This window comes from Notolabrus celidotus, chromosome 8, assembly GCF_009762535.1.
Source record: "Notolabrus celidotus isolate fNotCel1 chromosome 8, fNotCel1.pri, whole genome shotgun sequence".
Lineage (NCBI taxonomy): Eukaryota > Metazoa > Chordata > Actinopteri > Labriformes > Labridae > Notolabrus > Notolabrus celidotus.
The window spans coordinates 31,638,868-31,664,082 of record NC_048279.1 but is presented as its reverse complement, the minus strand read 5'-3'; the positions used below and the strand labels follow the sequence as shown (position 1 = coordinate 31,664,082).

Sequence of the window (25,215 nt, the reverse complement as noted above, 5' to 3'; positions counted from 1 at the left end):
AACAAGAGCATATATAGCAATTATTAAAAAGTTATTAGCAATTAAAATCAAAGTAGTCAAAAGAAGCATATCTTATGACGTACATAGCTACACCGCTAAATAAGTAAATTTACAAATATTTACAAAACCAGTGATGCACTTAAAAAATGTGCACAGACTTGTAGCATAGTATAAAACAATGTACAGAACAGAACTGAGAAGATGGGTAGAACAAACATATTGCAGATGTAAGAAGAGAGGGATGAGTAATTATTGCATGTTAATAAAAAGATGGTGTAGATATGTTTTATCTATCTATCTATCTATCTATCTATCTATCTATCTATCTATCTATCTATCTATCTATCTATTTAATTCAATTCAATTCAATTCAAATCAAATTTGCTTTATTGGCATGAACAAAGATATGTTATTGCCAAAGCATATAAATTCATACAATACATTACATATATTCACAACACAACACACTACACTCACCATATATACAGTAATCACACACCATATTCATTACATATTATATTCATCACATACATATCATGATCATGATCATCATACATCATATCTATCTATCTATCTATCTATCTATCTATCTATCTATCTATCTATCTATCTATCTATCTATCTATCTATCTATCTATCTATCTATCCTTTATTTTTAAATTAAATAAAACATGTTCATGTTCTTTATACTTTTGCTTGTATACTTTTGTAGTCACCTGAAAGCAGCACATTGTGCAGTATCTTCTATTTCCTCTGCGACACCTCCATCTGCTGCTCACCGACCAGAACGCTCAGCTTATTTAGTCCCGCCCACCTTCTAATCCTATTGGCTCAACTGTTTTCCAACGTCATCGCGTCCTTGCTCCCCATTGGATCGTTCACACGTCAATCACTCCAGTTTACGGAAGTGTAACCAGCTACCGCAAAGATGGAGGACGATATCTCAGATTTGAGCAGACCACAGATGTACTTGTTTGGTGAGCTCGCGTCTTTAGACTAACGTGATATTTTTCTGTTGCATAATCAGTTTGAAACCCATGTTCTCATGCACATAAGAGCAGCTTACATTTCAGCAGGTTAAAGCGTGCTAAATAGAGGGCTAGCCTGTTCTGCCTCTGCTGGCGCCAATTCAGCTCTTTTGTTAGCTGGCTGACAAAGACATAGAAATGCAAACCTTCTGCAAACTGTAAGCCTTCATTTATGCATCAGCATCATGCATTCGTGTATGCTGCTGTATGTGAGTGCATTTGTATTGAGATATAATGATATGTACTCGACGCTCATATCGTTTCCCCTCAGGTTGTACCCTCAAGTCGGACAAACGGGAGTTCAAAGTTGACGTAGACGACGATGATACGGAGCAGCAGCTGTCACTCAAAGCAGTAAGGGATGCACACACACACACACACACACACACTGTTACCCACATGCAAAGATATCTATGTTGACAATGCATGTCCAAATAATGCAGACTAAGAAAAACCAATGCTTTCTATTTTAAAAAAAAGTACAACCAACATTATAAATAAATGATATGCACAGTGTAACCTGTGTTTGTGTGATTCACATTAAGTCAGATTGTAGAGTGTATCAACTATGTAAATCAGATTAACCCTCATATTAACACTGTTTATATGTTTCTCTAAAGATAGATCAATCCTTTTGTTGACAAGTTGATTTTGACATATTTGGCTTGTCTTGTGCAAGTAGAAGCAGCTGTGTCTCAGTGGTAGAATAAGTTGACCCCTAGTTGAAAGGTTGAGGGTCTGATGCATGGTCTTAACTTGCCTAAGTGTCCTTGGGCCAGACACTTCACCCCAAACTGCCCCTGGGTGGATGCACCAGTGCTGTGTGATTGGGATTAGTTAATATTGATGGGTGCTGCTGCATATAGCAGCCTCTGCCATCAGTGTATGAATGAGTGAATGTGACGTGTAAAAAGCACTGTGAGCGGTCAGGAGACTACAGAGAGCACTTCAGTTGTTGTATCATGTGTCCCTCACAAGTGCCAGCTTTCTGTTTTTATGCACTAAAACTTTGGAACTCTCTGCCTCTGATTTCCTTTTAGCCCTTGACTGCATTATTACCTTTATTACTCTTATGACCATTGTTTTAACATCATTTTTATCTATTTTATTCTATCCTCTTTTTAAAAAATATTTTATTTTATTTTATTTCTCTGGTATGTTTTTGATTTTATTTAATTAATATATTTTATTTTAATTTATTTTTAATTTAATTTAATTTTTATTTTTAAGTATTTCACATCACATTCCTCTATCTTGTTTTAGTCTTTTATCATTGTACTTTTGTGAAGCACTTTAGGCTGCATGTGTGAATGTATGAAAGGTGCTATATAATTAAAAATGAGTTGAGTTGAGTTAATTTACCATTCACCAGTTTTCAAATTTTGGATTAAACAGATGTTTTTTACTTCAAAGTATTGTGAGTTTAGAAGTTCCTTTCTTTAGGTTCCTAAATGTGTTGCGACGTCTTCATTTCATCTTTCATCTCTCTGCTTATGCAGCACCCAAACGGCAACAAAAACATGTATCAAATTACTGTTTCATGCTTTGACTGCATTTTAGTGTGAGGCTATATTTGCGTCCTAAAAGTAAAATGAAATCACAATAATGGCATCAACAGACATATAACTAGCTATCTAAGGCATCTAGATTATTTAAACACACATTCCTTTCCTGGAAGAAACAAGAAATCATAACGCTTATCAACTGAACCATGCACTAACCATGCTACACCATGTTGGAGGGTATCAGTAGAAATGTTTGACTGATCATTTCCTGCTTTTCCAGGTGTGTCTGGGAGCCGAGGCTGAGGATAAGTTCCACATGGTGGAAGTGGAGGGCCTGACTTATGATGGAAAAACAACCAAAGTGCCGCTGGTTGCTCTGAAACCGTCTGTCCTGCCCTCTGTAAGTGAACACCATAGCTTGCATGATTTTATTTAATAACTACGGGCGCAGATAAGTAGAGAAATGCACATATATCAGGTATTGTGTATAATCAATGATGTTTATTTTCTAAATATCTGTTTTTAACTTAAGTAAAAGCAAAAACGTGTTAAGATTCTCACATGTTCAGTCAAATGAAACATTCTGTTTTATCATCTCATTGTTGTCCAGATGAGTTTAGGTGGTTTTGAAATTACACCTCCAGTCACCTTCCGTCTTCAGTCTGGCTCTGGACCGGTTCACATCAGCGGGCAGCATTTTGTCAGTGAGTATTATTAGCAGCAGCTGTAGGTGCTCGAGAAGCGTAGATTATTTCTTTAAGACTCGCTGTTTCACAATGTATTCTTATTAGTTTGACTTTTTTTTTTTTTTAAGAGAAAGTAGTGTAAACATTACAGCTACTGCTTTTACCTTTCAGGTGTGAAGGACTCAGAAGATGAAGAGGAGGAGAACAACTCCTCACCGGTGAAGCGACCTGCAGGCCTTACATCAGGGAAAAGGCCTCCGTTGGTAAATACATCACTGTGACTTTTGAAAATCAGTTATTTAACACACAGCTTCCTGTTTCAAAGACATGTAGTTTTTTAATTTGAACAAATATTTAAATGGTTGTAAGACACTATTTTAAGTTTTATGGTGCTGCTTTTTACTATCTGATGGCCTACTTTACAATTACTGATAAAAACATTCTGTGTTGTCACTTTGAGGGATGCAGTGAGATAAAATGATTTAACAAAGTCCAGAGCACTGAGGCTCTCTGTCAAATAACACTAATGACACCCTTATTTATTGTTCTTGTAGAAGAAACTAAAGATGGATTCTGATGATGATGAAGAAGACAGCGACGACGATGATGAGTATGTTCTGTTTAACTCAGATTCCCAAATAACATCAGGCTCGATCCTCCATTTCCCTCCTTTATGTGTGCTGACTGAACTTCTTCTTGTTCTGCTCACTGATTTTTTTCTCTTCCTTCTTCAGTGATGACGAAGATGACGACAGTGACGATAACGATGTGAAGCCTCAGAAGACTGTAGGAAAAGACCTGAAAAAAGTAAGGCTGGCTTTTTGTTTTTCCCTTAATGATTATATGTGTTGTTTGATTGTGGATCTGAATCAGGTTTGAAGGTAGCAAACTTGGAGGACGATCACACAGACTGTGATTAACTCTTTCCAGTGATGTCAAAATCTGTGGCCGTGTTCACAAAACTTCCTTTAATAAGGTCGTCTCAGTGAAAAATGTAAAGAATCTCAAGGTTTTCTTAGAATTTCCACTTACAGTCAAGACTAGCTCATGAATGTCCATCTCACCACCTGACTTTGAAAACCCGTTATTGAGATTATTTAAATTTTTTTATAAAAGCCCTTTAAATGTACAAATATCAAAGATTTCTAATCTCAATGGGACAAACCGGGTTAAATAAAGGTTAAAAAAAAGTGCATCGTAAGCTTGATGAGGGATTATTCAAAGTTATTTCCCCGCTTCGTCAAATGCTCAGTCCTGGTCTGGCTGACATGGATATGTTTGTTGTTTCTACACAGCAGAGAGCTGCTACGATTAACAGACCATTGCTTAGGATGCATTTCTGATCCAAGACTCCTGAGCACTACGTACAGTTATATTAATGTCCAGAAAGATGTGTTGTACTGGTTTATAAGAGACTGAATGGCAGGACGGGATTTGATTGGTTTCATAATTTGGCTCCTGATGGCAGGGATTGGTTGGTGTTTTCCCCAGGTTTACTCTGGCTGTAGATAGCAGCTTTTCTTCGTTTTTTTTTAAGAACACATTATGTATTGATTTCCATCAGGACATAAAGATCATTTTAACCAGTATAACAAAAGGTGTATCTAAATCTGACTACCAACCCCAGCTTTAAGATCTTCTGTGAAGCACTTAAACAGTGATTTTATATTTATGCAGATTAATTATTCCAGACAGGTGACACAGTGTTATCACAACTTGAGTGTGCCAATAATCCAACAATGTTTTTCTGACTCTTAAAAAGAAACTTTGCAACTTCAGCATGAAGTTGTCGTGGATATAAGAGGATAAAAGTTTAAGTTACACAAGGATCACATCTCTGTGAGCCCACAGTGATAGAATGAGTATTCATGTGGGTTGAAAGGCCAAAGACTGCAACTGTCATTAGCTCTATCTGATTGTGTTTGAATAGAGCGGATCAGACTATCTTATTGAGATATTTTTTAATACCAACTGTATTAAATCTAACAATCAGATTTCTTGTGTTTATATTTCTGAACTTTTGAAGCACTTGCCTCCCCTTTGAGGCAAGTACTGAACTGAAGGTCCTAGGCGCTAAACTTTGATCCGTGCTCTTGATTTAATCTGCCACAGTATTCTCAGTTCTCCACCAGGGGTCAGGGAAGTCAAATTCCTCCCCCTCTGTGATTTTGTTGCTCTCCCTGCAGCTGCGGTTTGTCGGCTCCTTTTTTGTTCCTACCTCATCACTTAAACTCCCACTGACTGTATCCTATAGTAGCATGTCATTTCAGCGGGCCCTTCCCATTCCTGCACCCGCTGACCGTCCGGCGTTTTTGTTTGAGACAAAACATGGAACTTTTTCATCCTGTTCGCTCATGTACCCACCTGTTTTCCACCAGTAAAACACAGGGTCTGTGTGGCGTAATGATCGGATTTCTCCTCTGTAATCTGCTCGAATTCTCACTGTCTCACCAACGAGACGGCACTGTGTCATCTTATAGACACACACACTCACACACACACACACACACTCTCAAAAGTGTGTGTGTATTTAGACACTGTAGACATACATACTTGCAAAAATGCACAAAGTTTCAAACATTAATAGAACGAATATAAATATACCTGTAGAGGAAAACACATGCAGTTTCTTACTCTTACACACACACACACACACACACACACACACAGACTATGGGAAACATCTTCCCTCATTTTTCTGTAACGCTGCATATCTTTGTCCCTCTGTCATCCCACTGTTAATATGATTGCTCCTTTTTATCGTCTCATGCCATTTCAGCTTTGCACCTGGCCTTTGCCTTTGAACACTTGTTTTGCGTGTTACCACAATCGTCTGCAAGTGTGTGTGTGTGTGTGTGTGTGTCTGTGCATGTGTGTATCTGCCCCATTTTTATGTCAGTGTCTGTTAGTGATTTCTTTTTTTTTTTTTTTTTAAACACACCATCCCAGTGAAAAACTGTGCCAGGCGAAAGATCAAAGCAAGGCAGATGCGCATACCTGCGACGTGAGCGTGGATCCTCGCCTCAGGGTCAGATGACAGCTGAGCGTTTCGGTCACCTGTTGATTTATTCTGTTGTCTCGTCCTCCTCCTCCTGCACCCACACCCTTCGCCTCAATGACCTTAATCTTTTCCTCAAACCTTCTTTTTTTTGGACTCATTTATCCTTCCTTATCCTTTAATAATGGAAGAATAAAACTGTAGAAAGTGACGCTGAGAGTAATTAAAATGTATTTTAATGCCCATTGAGCAATATGACACGACAGGGGGTTTTCACCTCTTAGTTTTTGATCGTAAAGAAACTCATAACTACACCAAGATTTACCTGAAGCATTATGAAATTTTCTTTGATCAGGTCAGAAAAATAAGGATGGACTGTTTCTGCAGATTTTCTTTGTAAACTTTAACCCTTTATAATCGCGTTGAAGCATCTTTATGTTACTGAAACTCATCACAAGCTGACTGACACTTGTAGGACAGATCCTCATGTCTTGAAAGGAGCTCTATTTTAGTTTGCATTGCATCCTAATTTTGATCACGTTGAAGTTGTGATACAAAAGATGTTGAGGCACGCAGCTTACATGCTAGTTTAGATGTCTGACTTGTAATTTAAACAGATTGTCCAGACAAGTGACTCTGACAGCTTCATTATCAGACCATTATCATCTTTTTCTAACAGAGCAGCCTTGATAACAAAGCAGCAACCAAAGAAGAAAAAATAAAGACTTAGCTGAGTTGAATTATTTTTCTAGGGTATAAAAAGGTATAAAGATAGAGTCATTGTGTGTCAGGGAGACACAGTAGAGGTGCCTTTAAGCCAGTGGTTCCCAAAGTGGGGGTCGGGACCCCTTGGGGGGTCGAGAGACACTGATTTGGGGGTGGCAAGATGCCTTCCAAAAATCAATAAAAACTTAGAATGATCTAAAATTGCATCTTTTATCCTTTTGTTTTAAAAACATATACAAAATTTGTAGCTACATTTTAAATACAACAATGTAAATATAAAACGTCATACATTTTTCTTCTTTACTTTGTTGCCACATGACCCCTGAGGAAATGATTCTGCTATAGCCTTCTTTAAATTACAAAGATATCTGTAGGTTTTTGGATCGGCCTTCTAGTTCTGTGAGCAACATGTAACCACATCAGGACAGTGGAGGTCTCCAGGCTCTGGCACTGTTATTTTGGGGGGGGTCACAGAATAAAAAGTGCTTTAAGTGACAGACACTAACCTTAAAAGTCAGAGTTCTCCAGGATATCTGTGACTCTACCTGCATCCTAATCAAATAACTTTATTTATTTATTTTATTTAAAGGGACAGTGCATCCATGTAAATATGCCAGAGTTAGCCACAAGGCTAGTTTTCATCTGTAGTCCCCGGCAGGTCAAAACAGAGTTCAGAACAAAAGATAGAGATACAAATAACACACATGAAAACACACTACATCACAAGAGCATATATCAATCAATCTTTATCAATCAATCAATCAATCGATCTTTATTTGTGTAGCGCCAAATCACAAACGTTATCTCAAGACGCTTTTACAAACATAGGAGGTCTAGACCACTCTATGTCAAATTATGAACAGAGACCCAACACCAAGACAGGGTAAGACTCTTATAGAAGATATACAAATGGTGCAATTAAGCACATTAAAGTGCTGCTCAGCATAATGGAGTATTATATATGGAGTTGGACCAAGTAAACATGGACCAACATATCAGTGTAAGATTCCAGCTACAAGGCTTCAGTTCTTGTCTCCAAAAAGTCTTCCAAGTCTGGTGTGCAGAGCATCTCAGAAAGCTCCAAGACAAGTGACTGCTGCGCCTTAAAGATAAATCAAGACTTGCTGGATCATCAATCAAGTCAAAAAGGGAGTCGTGTGTCTGACTTTTCACCTGGTAGACAAATATAATAATTACGACACAAAGAGGAGTCATAACAGAGTGAGTCACATGGTTTATTTGCTTAAACCTAAATAAGAAGTCAGATAAGAAGACCATTTTAATGTGTCTGTCATCACACTGACTCACTTTGTTCTTGCATCAACCTGTGTCACAAACAGCAACACTTTCAACTGTCTTAGTAGGGTAGGGTGGGGTACTTGACTGTGTTGCAGAAGCAATCTGCCTAAAATTGTTGTGTAAAAATATTCCTACAGACACAGAAAAGAGAAATGCAAAAAATCAAGAACATCATAAAATCTCATTTAAAAATATGAGGTGGTGTTGCTTTTTTAGTCTTGAGCACTGTCATCCTTTTGTTTCTTGCTTCTTGTTCTGTGTGTTTGTTTGTGTATAAGGAGTCTTGTACGTGTTGGTACAAACTCAGAAACCTTGACTCTGTTTATTAATTAAAGCAGAGCCCTTACTCCTCTCCCTGAACCTCTTCACTTCTTCATGTGTTGATATCTTTCAGAAAGCTTTGTCACCACATTAGAGCAGCCTTACAGCCTCATGTATCACCAGGCATAGCTGGAGGAAATAACATGTGTAATTGCCTTGTAGCAGTTATGTCAACACAGGCAATTACACTTGTAGCCTGTTCCAAGGTGAATACCAGTGATTGCAAAGGAGAGGGTTGGTGCTCAGGAAATGCAGGTACTTGCCTCGGCTATTACAAGGTAATTACACAGGTGACTGAGAGCACTGCAAACCTGACGGGAAGGCCTCCAGTGTGCAGGAAGAACAATGACGGGTTATTGAGGCCTTAAGTATCTGATCAGGGACAAATTATCCAGCATGTCTCGTGCCTCCTCGGCACTTTTATCCAGCACTGGTGCTAAAAGATGATTTTAATTGTAGTTACAAATCAACTCTGCTTTGTTTTTAGGACAGTGCAGATTCAAAAAGCTTTTAGAATAACGCCACACTGCTTCCCTGTGTTTCTTATAGAAGCTCACTTTCTGCATTTAAAGAAAGACTTCACCTGCAGCATTGACCTTAGAGAGGCAGAACACAACAGGAACCTTACGGTAAAGACTGGAGAAAATGAACCACTATTGTAAGCCCTTAAATCTGCTTCACATTATGATGGATGCCTGTTATGATTGGTCAGCTATAAAAGAGGCTTAATAGAAAGGGCAAAGTTCTGAAACACAACAACACGACTGTTAGAGCATCAAACAGAAAGGTGACGTTATTTTTATCTAACACAATGAGAAAAGCATTTGATTACTTGTAAGATATTTTAATTATTTTTGAAATGGCAACAAGATGAACTGACCAATCTTACTACATTACAACTTCAAACTTAAAGAGTGTTTAAGCCACTTCTAAATTCAGCACTGTGTCATTATCTTTTCTAGTTCCTCAGGGAGGTGGTAAACTGAGTTGGTTTAATCCTATATTTTTTTCCTGAAAGTGCAGATTCGTCACCCTGAGGATAACGTATTTCCTGCTTTTGTTTTTCTCGTAGAGCTTCGAGTCTTCAGCCAAGAAGCCCAACAAGACTCCCATGAAACAAAACGGTCCCGCAGGAAAAGGAGCAGGATCAGCCGGCAAACCACAGATGAAGGTATGACGCTCATCTTTATTTACTCATGGTTGTTTTGTTTAGTTGCTTAAAGTCTGTTTTACTGTAGGTTCTTTATAAAGCTTATCAGGTGCTTAGAAGTAGACCTGTTTGTTAGAATATAAACCCAAGATCATTTGTTCAGCCGCAGAGAAGAAAAACAAGTTAGTGATATTTAAACACTCACTCATTGATCAAGAAAAATCCATAAATATAGAGGAAACCTAACATGAGAGCTCCATAAATCCCCCCTGAAGCTCATCTTGTGTTTCTTTATCGCTTGATTTTTGGTAGATCAGCTTGTGTGAAAGGCTTGAACATTATCTGACTGATTCATTAGGCCTGCAGACGACCGTCAAAGCCAGCAACTCTGCTTCCGATTAGATGACATCATGTCACTTCCGAAATTATGCAAAAAGAACAGCTAGTACTGAGCATATGGGCTTTAGAAAATAGACAAAGAGTGATGCTTTTATTTATTTTTGCATCATTAGAGAGCAGCTTTGATTTATAGATTAAATAAAGTGCCTGCATAGTTATTGCACACATTTTTAACAAAGCATTCATCTGCATCTGTACAGAAGAATAACTCACCACACAATCGAATGCATTCAGATACATAGACATACACATAGAAACATTAATAATGGTTGTAAAAAAAAAAAACATAGATCAAAAAAAGATCAAGATGTGTCATAGGACCTTAAGATATTCTTGAACTTTTATAAGGACTTGTTTTTTTATGTATTATTTTTTTTATCATGTATTTTAACCAAGCGGCAACCTCCGGTCTAAGAATATGAGTCCGTGGCGGAAGTGCTAAAAACTGCAGTTCATCGAGGATCCGCTTGAGGCTCGCTCCTGAAGTACCAGAAACCACATACACACTAATTCAAAAAAGCCGATCTTTACAGGAGAAATAAACATGTTTACAGCCTGGTTAAAAAAAACGAGTGTCGTCTGGATAGCTCATTTCTCCATCGGAACACACTGTACGGGGGTGAATTTTTTCGGCGGTAATTTCAAAGATACTGAGATTACGAGTCTTCCACTGAGAGGCTCAGCTGACTTGATTGACAGGCGGGAACACTGTAGCTGTTGGCTAGGAGGCTCAAAGCCCGCCTCTTTACGTCACAATTGCTCAACAGCAGCAATATGACTCCCGCCGACGAGTGGCCTCACAACAGTGCTTCAGAAACAGACGGGTGACGTCACGGATACAACATCCATTATTTATACAGTCTATGATTTTAGCAGGTAGGACCCACTGAGACTGAGATCTCTTATTCACGAGGGCCCTGCAGCAATACAATATATACAATTAACTAAACAAAGACACATAAACACAGTTAGAAATAGTCACAGATACATTAAAAACACATTCATACTTACAAACCCAAACTGTTCTAAAATGCGTTCATGTTTTAAAACAATTACAAGTACCCTCTTTGTGTAGCTCAGACACTACCTCTCTAAAAACGTCATAATATATCAGAGAGGGTAGGTTAGCTGTCATTTGAAAGTTACTCCACATAATGGGAGCAGAGATACCAAAAGCAGTCTTTCCCCATTCACTTCTAAACCTTGGTGTTTTTAAAGAAATCCAGTTTTGAGATCTGGTTGTACGGTTTGACGTGTTTGAAGACAAGAGACCAGTCAAGTAAGGAGGGAGTTAACCTATGAGTGCCCTATAAATAAACAAAATACTCTACTTCTTTCTACGAAGACCCATAATTAGGTTTAAGAAGAAAAGATAATTTTTCTTAAAGTCACACGTTGAATAAACCACCTATTTTGAAAAACAGTCATTGAAACATGAAAGAACCAAACAGTTTGATAAGATGCTGAAAAGAGGTGACATTTTTGTTTAAATCTGAATTTGCATTTAAAGGCTATTAAAACTAAAACATGCCAAATTAAAATAAAGGAGCAAATTCTTTTAGCGTCTTCACATTCTGCAGCCGAGGAATGAGATAAATGCTCACGACAATTAGCTCAACCTGATAGTTAATTTCTCAGGTGGAATGTCTCGGCCAGCCGCCTCTGAAAACCTAAAGCTTGAACTCTGCCTCTCTTTAAGCAAACACACCTGACCTCTAAATGGGTTTCCTGGGGCAAGGTTTAAACCCCTGACCTCTCTGCCTGACCCCGCCGTCTTGTGTTGCCGCCTCCTTTGATACCCCCCTCCACCCCCTGTAGCACGCATACATTAAGGGATTCAAAGTGGCCAGCTCCTCTGAAGTTTAACAAAAAACATGTTCTTGTGATTTAAAAAAAGGAGGAAGTTTATGTGATGGTGTAAAAAAGCTCAAAGCCGCTTTTTCTCAAACATGCGGAAGGATCGCACAGAAGGAAACTGTCATTTCTTCTCTGATGTCTTGAAGGAAAGCTGCTAATTTCCATCATGTTAGACACTTAGCTGCAGGATTGAAAAATTCCTGAGGTGAGCATGGTGCCCAGGATGCTGTTTATGTGGGAGAGTGCAGTGGTTGGTGCCCAGACATAACACAGCAGCTCTGTAAATGCTCGGGGGGGTTAGCCATCGGGCGGCTAAGCTGCTGAAACCATGCTGCTAGTTTAACTTTCAGGCCTGTGGAGCTTCAACTGCCCCCATCCCATTTCCACTTCTGAACAACAACTGTTCCCGCTCTACAACCTCTTCACACCCCTCACTTCCTGGACACACCTTCTCCCAATTGCTCTCATTACCAGCGTTTGATGTCTGGTGCAGCTTGCGCTTCCAGATGCCCCTGAGGAGTTGGAAGCGGGCGTGGATGTCTGTTTTTTCTTTACTAAATGCAGGTGACTGGTCATTACATCGGCTTGTCAGATCTGTTGCCAGTACCGCAGTTCTCACCTCTCGCAGCCCAGCATGTCGCTGCACCTTCTTGCATAACAGGCTCGACATGAGAACCAGCTCACTCGTGTCGTGCTGATTTGAAGTAACTTCATCTTGCAGCTGGTGTCTTTTGATTGATGGGTTCGGAGGAGTCGATGCCTTCAAGCACACGTCACAGTCGTAAAGTTGTTAAGCACTCCACTCAGGCTTATCCCAAAAGGGTGTGAGTCATTGTTTTAGCGACTGATAGACGTGTGTTAGAGCAGGTGCCTATATTCTACTTGCAAGGATGTTTTCCTCCTTGAGTCCTTTTAAGTCCTTCTCACACTTACACTGCAACCCTGAACTTCTCAACACATTACCCCGAGGAGCTGTTTGTCCAAAACCAAATGTCAAAGTCATTTTAAAACTACATGTAACTTGTCCTCCTTTATAGTCTTTGTAATGTCAGTTTGTGTTCCCAAACGGTCATTGTGCAGCGCAGAGAGTACTGAGTGTAGCCACTTCATGCTGTTTTCTTCTTGCCTTTACATTTCTGTCTTATCTTTGCCTTAAAGCTTCAGTGAGGAGTTTTTTTCTGGCCATAAAACATCCTGAAATTATAACTGGAGCCTCCATATGATCTACAAAAGCAAACCAGACCTTAAGAAAGAAAACTGATCAATTCTATCAAGTTATTTATATGCCTATCACTCTTGCAGCAAGGTAGGTACCACACAAGGCCATAATCAACATGCTGAAGTGATGCTATTAAAAAATTATGAGTTGCATGTTGCAGATTTCAGAGAAAACATTACCACGGCATGAAAAGGACAAGATAAGTAAAGAGATAGATCGTCCCGGTTTGTCCAAATCGATGCAACCCAAAAGTTCTTCACAGGAGCTTTAAACATGAACCTTTAATTAAAAGGGTGCCTTCATGGGGTGTGTCTGCTTTGTCCAACGGTCAGTGAACGTCTCACAATCAAAAGAAGCATTTTTTTAAAGTATTTTTCCACCTCAGTTTTTGCCTTCTTTTTCACTGTGGCTGTGTTTCAGCTACAATCATAGACTGTATAATAATAATGGACGTAGTATCCGTGATGTCACCCATCTGTTCCTGAACACTGTTTTGAAGCCAATCGTCGGCGGCAGCCATATTGGAAATGCTGAACTCAACCAAACTTGGTGTGAGGTAAAGAGGCAGGGTTTGAGCCTCCGAGCCAACAGCTGTGTGTTCCCGTTTTCAGTCAATTCAGTCATGTCCTTATTTGGGCAAAACTCGAAATTTTAATATCTTCTGAACCGTCACGTTACAAAAAAATTCACCCCCTGTACAGTGTGAGCCAATAGAGAAATCAGCTATGTAGACCCAAGCCGTTTTTTTAACCAGGCTGTAAACATGTTTATTTCTGCTGCAAAGATCGTCATTTTTGAATGGGTGTGTATGTGGTTTCCTGTGTTTCTGCAGCCAGCCTCAAGTGGGCGCTCGATGAATTGCAGTTTATAGCACTTCAGCATGGGCTTCATATTTTGAGACTGGAGGTTGCCGCTTGGCTTCAAATCAGTGTCCTTTATTGCTGTCTGCCATTCAAATTAGACGATAAATCTTTGAGTTCCTGGAGTGAATATGATTGCATATGTTGCACCACTCGACACCTGTGGAACTTGGTAATAACGATGACAGCTTTTTTTTGCACATTTTCACCTGAAGTACTGCAAAGCACCACCAAGGGTACGTTTAACCCCACATGAGAGCTGAGTCATTTCAGTAGGTGAGAACAAGTCTGACATAGATTTCCTCACACTATATGCTTCATGTGTGAGGGGACGACTCTGTCCAATGTCCGTACTTCATATGTAATGAAGATTTATACAAGTAAACGACTCATGACGCAATGAATGTGCTGTGTTCTCCATAAAAAGACCAGCCTGTCCCAGTGAGTCATCGCTCTCCCCAGACGAGAGCCCTCAGAGCTCTCATTCCAACAAAATGACAATTACCGTCCCCGACACACCTGATGAGCAAAGGTGTCACAACCATGTGTTTGCACTGGATTGGAGACAAGAGATTGCATCAAATGATAGTGTGCTTGTGATTAAGTTCCAAGTCTCGTGGCATCTGTAATCAGTGTCTGGCCCAGATGAAAAAGCTTGCTGGCTTTGTGTGTTTATCAGCTGTTTCAGGTCCACAGCTGTCCTTTGGAAGCAGAGAGCTGCCCATAAATAATAAATACGTAGTGCATTTGTCTGGCCGAGAGCCAGCAGCATATGTGCTCCTTTTTTTTTTTTTTGAAGTGAGGTATGCGTGTGTCAAGGTTTTCTTGGTTTTATCCCTTTGATCTTTGCTATAAAAAGGCCGAGCTCTTGGGGACAGGGACAGATAATTACATTTTTCAACCCGGAGAGAAATGTTACATTTACAAGAATGTTCCACCTGCTTTTAAACATTTCAAGCCTCTCACTGCTTTTTTGAACACATTACATTTGTTGTCGCGTTTATTCAAAGAAAGTGACCATTCAGTTTAAACTGGAAGTAAGGAAGAATCAGACCAGAACCAGTTGAACCACTATGGACAATGACCTATGATATGCTGTACATTACAACCCAACAGATGTGGGAGATTTTTACAGATACCAATTTTATATAGAGACATATAACTGATATGGTAATATATATGAAGTTGTTTTTGAGCTAGAATGACAAAATACATTTTCAAAGGTGGTTTTTGAGCTCATACACTAACAGTCAAAAGTTTGGACACACCTTCTCATTCAATAGTTTTTATTTATTTTACTTTGACCTTGTAGATTAATACTGAAGACATCAAAACTATGAAATAATCTGGTTTGGCCATAACCTGGATTATAACAGTAGTCAAATAGGGCTATCCCCTACCTCTGAACAACACAACTGATTGTCTCAAACACATTAAGAAGGCAAGTCATTCTACAAATGAACTCTTGACAAGGCTCATGTTAATTAGAAACCATTCCAGGAGACCACTTCATGAAGCAGACTGAGAGAATACCAAGAGTGTGCAAAGCTGTCATGAAGGAAAAAGGGGGCTACTTTACAGAATCTAAAATATAAAACATATTCTGCTTTGTTGAACACTTTTTTGTTCATTAAATAATTCCATATATGTTCTTTCATAGTATTAATCTAATTGCTATTAATCTACAGTTTTTCAAATAATTAGAATAAATACAAACCCTTGAATGAGAAGGTGTTTCCAAACTTTTGACTTGCAGTGTGTGTCAATGCAAAGGAGCTTAAAAAGCTCTGTTCTTCTATAAATCCCTTTTATTAAAGATTAGCTGTCATCATTCTGTGGTGCCCAATGTCTGAGCCGTAATGCTCTCATACAAAGTCTGCAGACAGTACTAAAATTATTTTTAACAATGGAGTCTTATATCAACTCTTTCTAAAACGTATAAGCTGATACCAACATATATCTGTAGTAGAAACCTATCTATTAGTCTTGGCCAAATGACACATCAGATCTATGATACATCTACAATAAAGCAGACTGTTTTATCACAGCTGCTTTTTACAGGTGAAGTTAAACTCAACCATACATTAAACTTCTGCAAAGCAAGGTACGACCCATCTATGTTCCTTTATTTTAGCATTAGGAGAACGACTAACATGTCTCAGGTCTTATATAATGTATCTGTGTTAATGGTAGCCTCAGTCTACTCAGTTTTGAGCTCAAAATGATGCTCGAGAGAACAAGTAAGAAGAAATCTGAAAATACTGCTGTACTGCGGTGAAGAATGGTGTAGTTTTTAGGGTCAGCAGCTGAAGAGAAAACCAATAATGTGTTGTGCAGCTTGTGAAGTTTCGCTGTTCTGTGACTCACTGGGTGAAAGAGTTGCCTTTGACATGAATTCTCTCCTCTTTCAAACGTCTCTCTCACTATCAATGAAACCCTGCAATTTTCACTGGAATCCACGCTGGCTTTGCATGTAAGGACAAGCTCTGTGGCTTGTGTAACATGCTGTACCAGTGTGTGTGTATGTGTGTGTGTGTGTGTCTTGTTTTTGTGTCACACTTACAGCTTTCTGATTTGGGACCTCAACCCAGGTCTGGACACATCTGTGGGCCTGTTAGCTTTATGCTTTTTTGAAATATCATCTGAAGTGTCACCAAAAACTTCCAAATATGGATTCTTGGGACATTGTTTACGAGTCTGCAGTCGAGCTCAACCAGGAGCTCTATCATGGACCCTGACTTTGCACCACTATGGTTGCGCCAATGCACTCAGGAGCTTATTTAATGCATTAATATGCTCAGTTAAGAATATTTACTAAACACTTTCAACCATCTCTATAGCAGGCTACAGACTGCTTAGCTGTGATGCACGACTACATGTGCTGCAGACAGTGCTAAGAGGATTGTTAATGTTTGAGGTGGAGCATGCTCTGTAGGAGAAGGCAAAGCTTTCAATTTACCAGCCGGTCTACATTCCAGCCCTCACCTAAGGTCTTGAGCTGTGGGTCATGACAGAAAGAATAAGATCTCAGATACAAGCGGCTGAAATGAGTTTTCTCCGAAGGGTGGCTGGGCTCAGCCTTAGAGATAGGGTCAGGAGCTCGGACATCCGGAGGGAGCTCAGAGTAGAGCCGCTGCTCCTTCACATCGAAAGGAGTCCACTGAAGTGGTTCGGGCATCTGATAAGGATGCCTCCTGGACGCCTTCCTTTAGAGGTGTTCCGGGCACGTCCAACTGGGAGAAGGCCCAGAACTCAGACTGGAGGGATTATATATCCCGCCTGGTCTGGGATCGCCTCAGGATTCCCCAGGAGGAGCTGGAAAGTGTTGCTGGGGAGAGGGATGTCTGGGTCAATTTGCTTGGACTGTTACCCGACCCGACCCCGGATAAGCAGAAGAAAATGGATGGATGGATGGATGGATGGATGGATGGATGGATGGATGGATGCTCTGTAGGACAATCCATTTATTCATAAAAACTCTGAATCAAGACAAGCATTGTTTTCACCAAAAGTTCTGTAGTAAAGTTTGACCGATTGGCTCTGTGATACGCCCATCTTGCCAGGAGATATATCTGTTGGGCTCTTTAAATGTAGATCAAGAATAGCGTCAGCTTTTAATGTGAAAGACATCCATTTGATGTCAGGTGTTTGTTCTCTTTACTTCACTTGTGGGGATTTGCCATTAAAGGAAAAACACATTTGACAAACAATCTCTTTTGGTGAGTCAGGGCTTGCCCTCTCCTGCTTGCAAACAATAAAAACATAATTTGTACCTGATGTATGTGTTTAAAAAAAAAAGATGGTGTAATTAGGCTAGAATTTGTTGTCCTTTCTAATGCTTTTATCTTCCTCCAGCTGGTTGCTCATGCCAAGCCCGTAAACTTAGACCCAGTCAAAATGGGTCATGATAGGGCTGAGGCTCAGGCCGGCCCGTTGGTCAGTGAATGGATTCATCATCAGTGTTAGAGCTCGCACATTTAAGTGCAGGTCAAATAAGAACACAGAACATTTAATAGCAAGAACTGAACTTGAGTAATAAATGAATTATTGTGCTGTAATATGAAGCTTTCTTTAATCTACAACTCTATAACTCTCTGTCTATTTGACATACCAATCAGTTCTTCTTATCTACTTGATATATTTTTTTTGAAGACACCTGCCCCAGGAAAAGACAAACCCCAGGCTGGTCCGTCTAAATCTCCCTCCCTGCCTGAGATTAAGAGCAAGTTGTCAACGGCAGCCAAGGAGGTAAGGCTGTCATCCTATCTTTGCAAATTACTGCTCTTAATTGAATGTCTGACGCACGGTTAAGCTGATGATTTAATGGCCTTTCTTCATCAGGGAAAATCTCTACCGAAGACGGAGCAGAAGTTTGAGAATTTCGTCAGGAGTTCTTTTAAAATCATCGACAAGAAGGTAAGGTATCCAACGTCATTTCATGCATTTTGCACGATTGTTGTTTGCACATAGTTTCTGGGCCCCTGTGAGGTCTATGAGACGGGTCTATGTCCACCCTGTCCAGCTTTTATGTTTGCATCCTCAGCCAAGGGAGGTTGTTTGGCTTCTAGATATTTTCCAGTTGCCACTGCCACGTTTACATCAACCTGCTTCTCAGAGTTAAGAGCTTTCCGCCGTGATAGATTCCCAAGAATGCATTATTGTTCCCCATGCTGTCCTCATCCTTCTACACTGTCCATTATGCTTCAAATGTCTCTGCAGCACAGCGTGTTCTTTATGAATTATATTCATTTGTGTCAGCGGGCTCTTTCGAGACGGGATGGGAGTACACCTGCCAAGGCAAACTCTTTCTCTGTGATTTACTGGAGTGTGTCTTTTGTAGCCTTAATGAAGGTACTGGGGGTATGTGGATGGTACCAGCCTCTTTCACATTCAGGCCTTTGACCAACCTTTTTTTTTTTTTTTCTAAATGCAGGCTTTAAATCTTTTCTAATGCTGCTTGTCATGTCAGAAGAAAAACAACAGCCCCTGCAGATTGTTTTGCAGCGCGGGAATTAATCACCTAAAACCCTTCGGATTATCACCACTGACTAAATGCTTTCAAGGAGTGTTTGATTTGAAACTCACGTTTTCAAAAAATCATCAGTTAAAAGGTGATCCCTTTAAAAAAAAGAGTATTTGAACATTCATTAGTGATTTTACTGCAGTATTAAAATGTTAGCTGTACAGTTATGAGAGCAGGTGAAGGCTCTTTAGACCGGCGCAGGGGCCGGTTGGACGGGGAAAAGATTCGGGGGGGGGGGGGGGGGGGGGGGGGTGAGGTTGGGTTATGGAGAGCTTGTTGATCCCAGTGTGTAGAAACATCTGTGGAAGTGCTTTGGTTTCATCAGCCAAGGCTGAGATCTGTCAGACCTGATGCACCTAGTCATATACTCTGGTATGTACTGTTGCCCCCACCCAACCCCTTGTCGTTCCCCCAACAGCCCCGTCTAAAGTCAGCGTTCCCACAGGCGAGACGCACAAAAAGCATGTTTTAGTAAAAGTGAGTCATGTGTGTAACGCTGTATAGCACCTCATTTGGATGATTTATAATTCCTTTCTTCTGTTCTGTTGTTACCCCCTCTCTCTCTCTCTCCTCCCTCCCCTCCCCTCTCTTTTCCCCGTACCTTCCTCAGGTGGTCAAGGACCTTTGGAGTTTTGTACAGACACTGAAGACTGGGAAGAAGTAACAAACCTTTTACAAACTAAAGCATTTGTATGTTTTGCATCCTGCAAGACGTTTAAAGGCACAGTCAGCGACATTTCCTACTTAGCCTTATTAAGACATCATCGTTAACTCTATCTCTGAGTATACACACCGACTGAGGGCTGAAAAATGGGTAAAGCCATTAATGATCTGGGTGTCATTGTTCTTTTTAAGATGCGGAGCACCTCCTGGAGCCCGTTTTGCAATTCACTTATAAACTCACTCATTCACACTCAGCAGGTTGCAGCTTTTGACAAATATAACTCCATCACATGAAGATTTAAACCACTTATAGGGAAGGGAAGGAAAAATAATACCAATTTGGACTTTCAAATATGGCTGCATTCCAGTAACCATAAATCATCATAATCCATCCAGTATGCCAGAATAATCCACTACACCTGTATGTTCAATGCAGTAATCAAGAAATACCAGGATGTTCTACTACAATTAGTTGTGTTTTGCAGCATGCAAGAAAGTATGCTTTTTGGCAGCTTCGAGCATCAACCCTCTGGACAGCAGTAGGTAAATATTACTAGCTGAGCAACCATACAGAGCACCTCTGTTGAGAGCCACAAACGTTTGTCAATAATGTTCAAATTTAGTCCACAAGCTGTAAAGACTGTCTGAGCAAGAGCATCAAACATCAAGGCACAATGCTTCGCCCTAGTTGTATGAATACTGCATGTAAAGTAAAATAAGTTCTCTGTAAGCGCAGCTGCAATACAGTAAAAAAAAAAACCTGCTTGATGCAGTTTTGAATTTTAAACCACCTACACACATTAAGTATCGCACCTGCAAGTATCTAAAGCTGATTTAGGATATCAGATATGTAAGTTATTAAAGGTATAAGACAACAACTACTTGTATTCAGAAAAGACAGTCAAGATAGAACCTAGTGAAGTCCTTGCTAATGTTAAATAGTTGTGGTCCCAGCCTGTTTTACGCAAAGACACCTTTCCTGTCAGTGAGGTTTGCAACTTTAACTCAAGTTATGACAGAGATCAAACTTTCCCCACCTACACACAAAGGGCTGTTTAATGTATCACATACATGCTGAACCAGCAGCCATACATCAACTAAATTATTCCTCTCCTTGCCTGTAGACTGTGAGATTGTTACGTCTCCATCTTACATCCGTCATGTAGACTCGCTGCATGTCGCATTGGAACTGCAGCCTTCAAACCGCTGGTGCCGCGGCTTTGCAATCTGATGCTATTGGTTGAGCCTGGTTTTAGGTGCTTCGCATCCATGACACTGTGTGTCCTTAAGTCAACAATGCAATAGGAGATATTGCAGAATGTGCCTTTAAATATCTCTACTGTAAACTGAGATATATACCAGAGTCCCATTTAGTGTGAATTTGAGCCATAAACACACGGACGGTTGAGACAGCTGACAGGGGGCGACACATTTCTCCTGCTAAGTGTTTTTTTGTGTTATTTTACTTTGGTGTCTGGCTTTATGAGGCATTTGTAGCTTATGAAACATGCAAACGGATTGTACTAAGATTTTTATCATCATTATTGCTTTTTACATAATGTACAGAAATTGGTCAGTGATGCAGCTTTTTTAATGTGTTATTCAATTTGGTTTAAACCCCTGCAGTATATTGTTTAAGTAGGCCATCAACGACACCAAACAGCAGACAAGCCAAAAGAATCAACTGTTTATAAACCCTTCACTTAAAAAAGGAAAAATGCAATCTTAAAAAACGCAAGCTTCACATATTATCATGCTTTTGTGCAGCTTGAACGTCACTGCTGTTACATATCTTTACCAGTTAAACCATTAAGTAACAAGAAATGTTTCATCCTCCTTTTTTTTTACCAAGAACATACCGGACATTTCTGGACCAGAGCAGTGTTACCTTAATGTTTTAATAATTCAATCCTAATCTCTTTCAGTTTACGTTAGCATCATCTAAACATGCAGAACCTGCAACTATTACAAGAATGTAGACTGGACTCATTCAGGTGTTATGAATTCATATCAAGCCTGTTAACATCTGTCATAATCTCAGGGGGGTAATTATTACAGTGATTACAGCAAAGTGTTCATAAGAGCGATCCACAAAACATTATAAAGATTATTATGAGGTCTATTAAACCAACACAGATGCCCAGTTTTTTCTGTGAAGTCATAAACAAAGCATACATGAAATTAAAAACAAGACTAACTAGCTCCAGGAGTGTTTTTATGATGTGGAACCATAACACTGTTTTTAGTGTATGCACCAAAAACATATTACAAGCCTATGATTAACACAGATTATCTTATTTATTACAACATAATCATGAGGTGTATATCAGAGTGACATGACGGCACCGTAGCAGAAAGCTCATAAAGAACTCAACCCCGTAATCGTTTGCACTCTGGTGTATCAGCGCTTTGGTGACAATGAGCGCACACACTCGCCCTGCGTATGATGTGTTTATGATTCTGTATGATGTCTTTTATGAGCCAAATGTTGGCAGACGGATCCCATCTTTAACCAATCAAATCACTCGGTGTAACAACCCTGCTGTCTGTAAAAGAGAGTTCAGATTCCTTTTCTGTAAACTGAGTCAAATTATTTAGGTTTCTACAGTCACAGATCATTTCTCCTGTCATTACATCTTCAATTAAAGCTCATTCTGAAGTTTTATGTAGAAGGAGCATTTGGCCTTTTTTTTGTTTTAAATACTCCCTTATCATCAAACCATTACCTGATTTTATTCCCTGTATATACCTGTATCTCTTGCTTTTAATTCCATGTAAGGCAGCTGAATTATTATGTTTTTGAAGTGTATGCTTGATCCGCCCTTGCTATTAGCTGGTTTTGCAGCTTGGATCTGTTGTCATGATCTTAATTTGAAAAATTGTGATTGGTAGTTTGGACTAGATGTTTGTTTTTTTTAATGTTTGAATAACTTTCTGATATTTTTGTTTCTTTTATTTTAACTTTTCATCTTATTCCTCTAGTTTTGTATGTCTGTGCTGAGTAGTTTGATGGCAGTCTATAATTACATCCAAGTGATAGAAACGATATTAGGGATGCACGATATTGGATCTTGCCAATATCCGATATACAAATATTTTCTTCTTTTTCCTTTTTAAATGACAGAATAGCTGAATAAATGTGGGGAGTAGACAGCGGGGGAAGACATGCAGGAAATGGTCGTGGCCGGGAGTCGACCTCTGCGACTTGGACTGTAGCCTCTGTATAAGGGGCGCTTAGACCACTAGGCCACCAGCACCCCAATATTTTCAAACTCATTGATACTGATACCGATCCAAGGTCATCCTTAGCCTGCAGAGGCCTCAATCTCCCACCATGCTGAAAGACTGATCTATAATTCAGTGACTTTCTCTTTAAGCTTCCTTCTCTTCAACGTCATCCCTTCTATGTGACTTAGCTTCATCGAATGACTGAAGTAGAGGCTGCTGACAAGTTTTCTCTGTCACCAATGCTCCTTGTGTTTACTTTTCACAAACTCTTGGTGCATGAGGATGACAGTTCTTAAGATGTACAAATATATTAGTAGCTGTTTTGCTCCTGTGCTTCACAAAGCTGTGTGACTGTTTATGACGCTTCTAAATACAGCCGACATGTTAACACTTGTTGTTGGCGGCCATAAACTGTAATTGCACGCACGTATAATGCATCACCTTATCAGCCGTCCTTATCAGTGGAAATTTTCAGATTCACCAATACTGATAGTTAACGTTCAAGCTTTTATCTGCTGATGTTCTGCCCGCAATATCGTGCATCCCTACTGAATCTCTCTTTGTTTTTTGAATCAGGCAATTAGAAAAGTTAGATTCCCTGAAAATGATTGATAGAGTATAACTAAGAAGACATTTTTTTAGAGCAGCATGAAGTTGTTTTAGGTCGTAGGTATGTGCTGTTGTTCCAGGATAACGTAGTTCAGAGATTTATTTAAGGTTTATATCCATTCAACCCCCCCTGTTTTGTTTCTTGATGTATAATACTGTGTCTGAATGACTTACTGTAACTCATCAGTATGTTGGAGGCATTTAAATGTTGACCATTAACATGACTCTGCTGGAAATGTGATTAAGCAGATGGTGGCTCAACTTGAGAGTGAATTTCATCCATTCAGTCAAACTTCAATGATTTGTTTTTTGCATGACTGCTGACGGCAGATTTCTTTCTTTGATGGTTTGTTGAAATGAAAGCGTCCATCCATATTTTTTATTCTACCTGTAACATTTACCTGAATAAAGTGAATCCCTGCTGGTTTTCAGTCCCACATTTTGATGTTTTTTTAAGGTAGATAAAAACTCAAATATTGGTGTTCTTTAGAATTGGATGGAGTGAAATCAGGGGAAGTGTTTTTACAGATGAGAAGCATTTTCAGGGGTTATTTTTCCCTTAAAACTTGAGAATTAAAACACTTCTATTTTTGTTTCACTGTTTTACCTCTTACCGTAGAGGAGTGGACTACAAGTACGGTTCATCAACCAATGTGAGGGACAAAAAGCTGTGGACCTGCTTGACAATCCCAAACAGACTCAAATCCAGCTCTCTGGGTTTGCACTTATAATCAACTGTTTATCTGTTTTAAGATAAGATAAGATATTACTTTATTGATCCCCCGGTGGTCAGCATGGTGCAGTCTGTGGCCTCCATTACTGTTTAACAGTCTGATGGCAGTGGGCACAAAGGAGCGCCTGAAGCATTCAGTCTTGCACCATGGTGGAATGATGCGCTGACTGAACGAGCTCCCCATCAGCCACAGCTCATCATGGAGAGGGTGAGAGGGGTTGTCCAGGATGGCTTGCAGTTTGTCCATCAACCTCCTCTCAAGCCACTGACTCCAGACTGTCCAGTTCTAGAATAACCACAGAGTGGGCCTTCTTTACCAGCTTGTTGAGTTTGCTGACCTCATTCGTCTTGATGCCTCCCACCCCAGCATGCCACAGCAAAGAAGAGAGCACTGCCCACCACAGACTGGTAGAAGGTCTTCAGAAGCCTGCTGCAGACACTGAAGGACCTGAGTCTCCTCAGGAAGAACAGTCTGCTCTGTTTACTCCATGTTTCTGCAGCCTTTCCCGGTTCATACACTGATCAAGATGATCTGAATGCAGCTTTTACTCTACCTGAGCTCCCCAACCCAACAAAATCAAACGCCTGCTTTGTCAGTACTTCTTTTTGTTATCTGTGAATGATTTGAGATGATATTTTGTGACTTTAATTCTGCTTGGCTTGGTTTGGGTTATTTCCTCAGCCTTATCAGAAGGTCATTAAGAAGACACGAGAAGCCCTCATTATGGAAACCAAACATTATCCTCCTCCTTTTGAATTGAAGTGTATTTTGAAACACTACACTTCTTTTCTGGAACTTTGTTTTGTGAGATTTTCGGGACGTAATCGTCTCTTTGTTCTGTTAAAACATTTCCTTTGAGGTTTGGCTAAAGCTGGACCTCTGAATGTCCTCTTGAGGTGTCTTTTTGCTT

The 25,215-nt window shown here is 39.8% G+C and overlaps 1 protein-coding gene across 1 annotated transcript; it reads left to right on the top strand.

The window, feature by feature from the left end:
* Positions 1–881: 881 nt before the first annotated feature.
* npm1b (nucleophosmin 1b) lies at positions 882–24,008 on the top strand. Its single transcript, XM_034690577.1, has 11 exons — positions 882–977; positions 1,300–1,382; positions 2,814–2,933; positions 3,144–3,237; positions 3,391–3,482; positions 3,774–3,829; positions 3,954–4,026; positions 9,636–9,734; positions 18,201–18,296; positions 18,390–18,464; positions 19,682–24,008. Exons 1-11 carry the CDS (start codon positions 929–931, stop codon positions 19,733–19,735), a joined length of 891 nt encoding a protein of 296 aa, XP_034546468.1. The 5' UTR covers positions 882–928; the 3' UTR covers positions 19,736–24,008.
* The last annotated feature ends 1,207 nt before the right edge of the window (positions 24,009–25,215 follow it).

Coding starts and splice junctions, on each gene's coding strand:
- npm1b (XM_034690577.1), top strand. CDS start 929: ATGGAGGACGATATCTCAGATTTGAGCAGACCACAGATGTACTTGTTT. Junction 1,383..2,813: donor AGCAGCTGTCACTCAAAGCA/GTAAGGGATGCA, acceptor CTGCTTTTCCAG/GTGTGTCTGGGAGCCGAGGC. Junction 4,027..9,635: donor TAGGAAAAGACCTGAAAAAA/GTAAGGCTGGCT, acceptor TTTTTCTCGTAG/AGCTTCGAGTCTTCAGCCAA.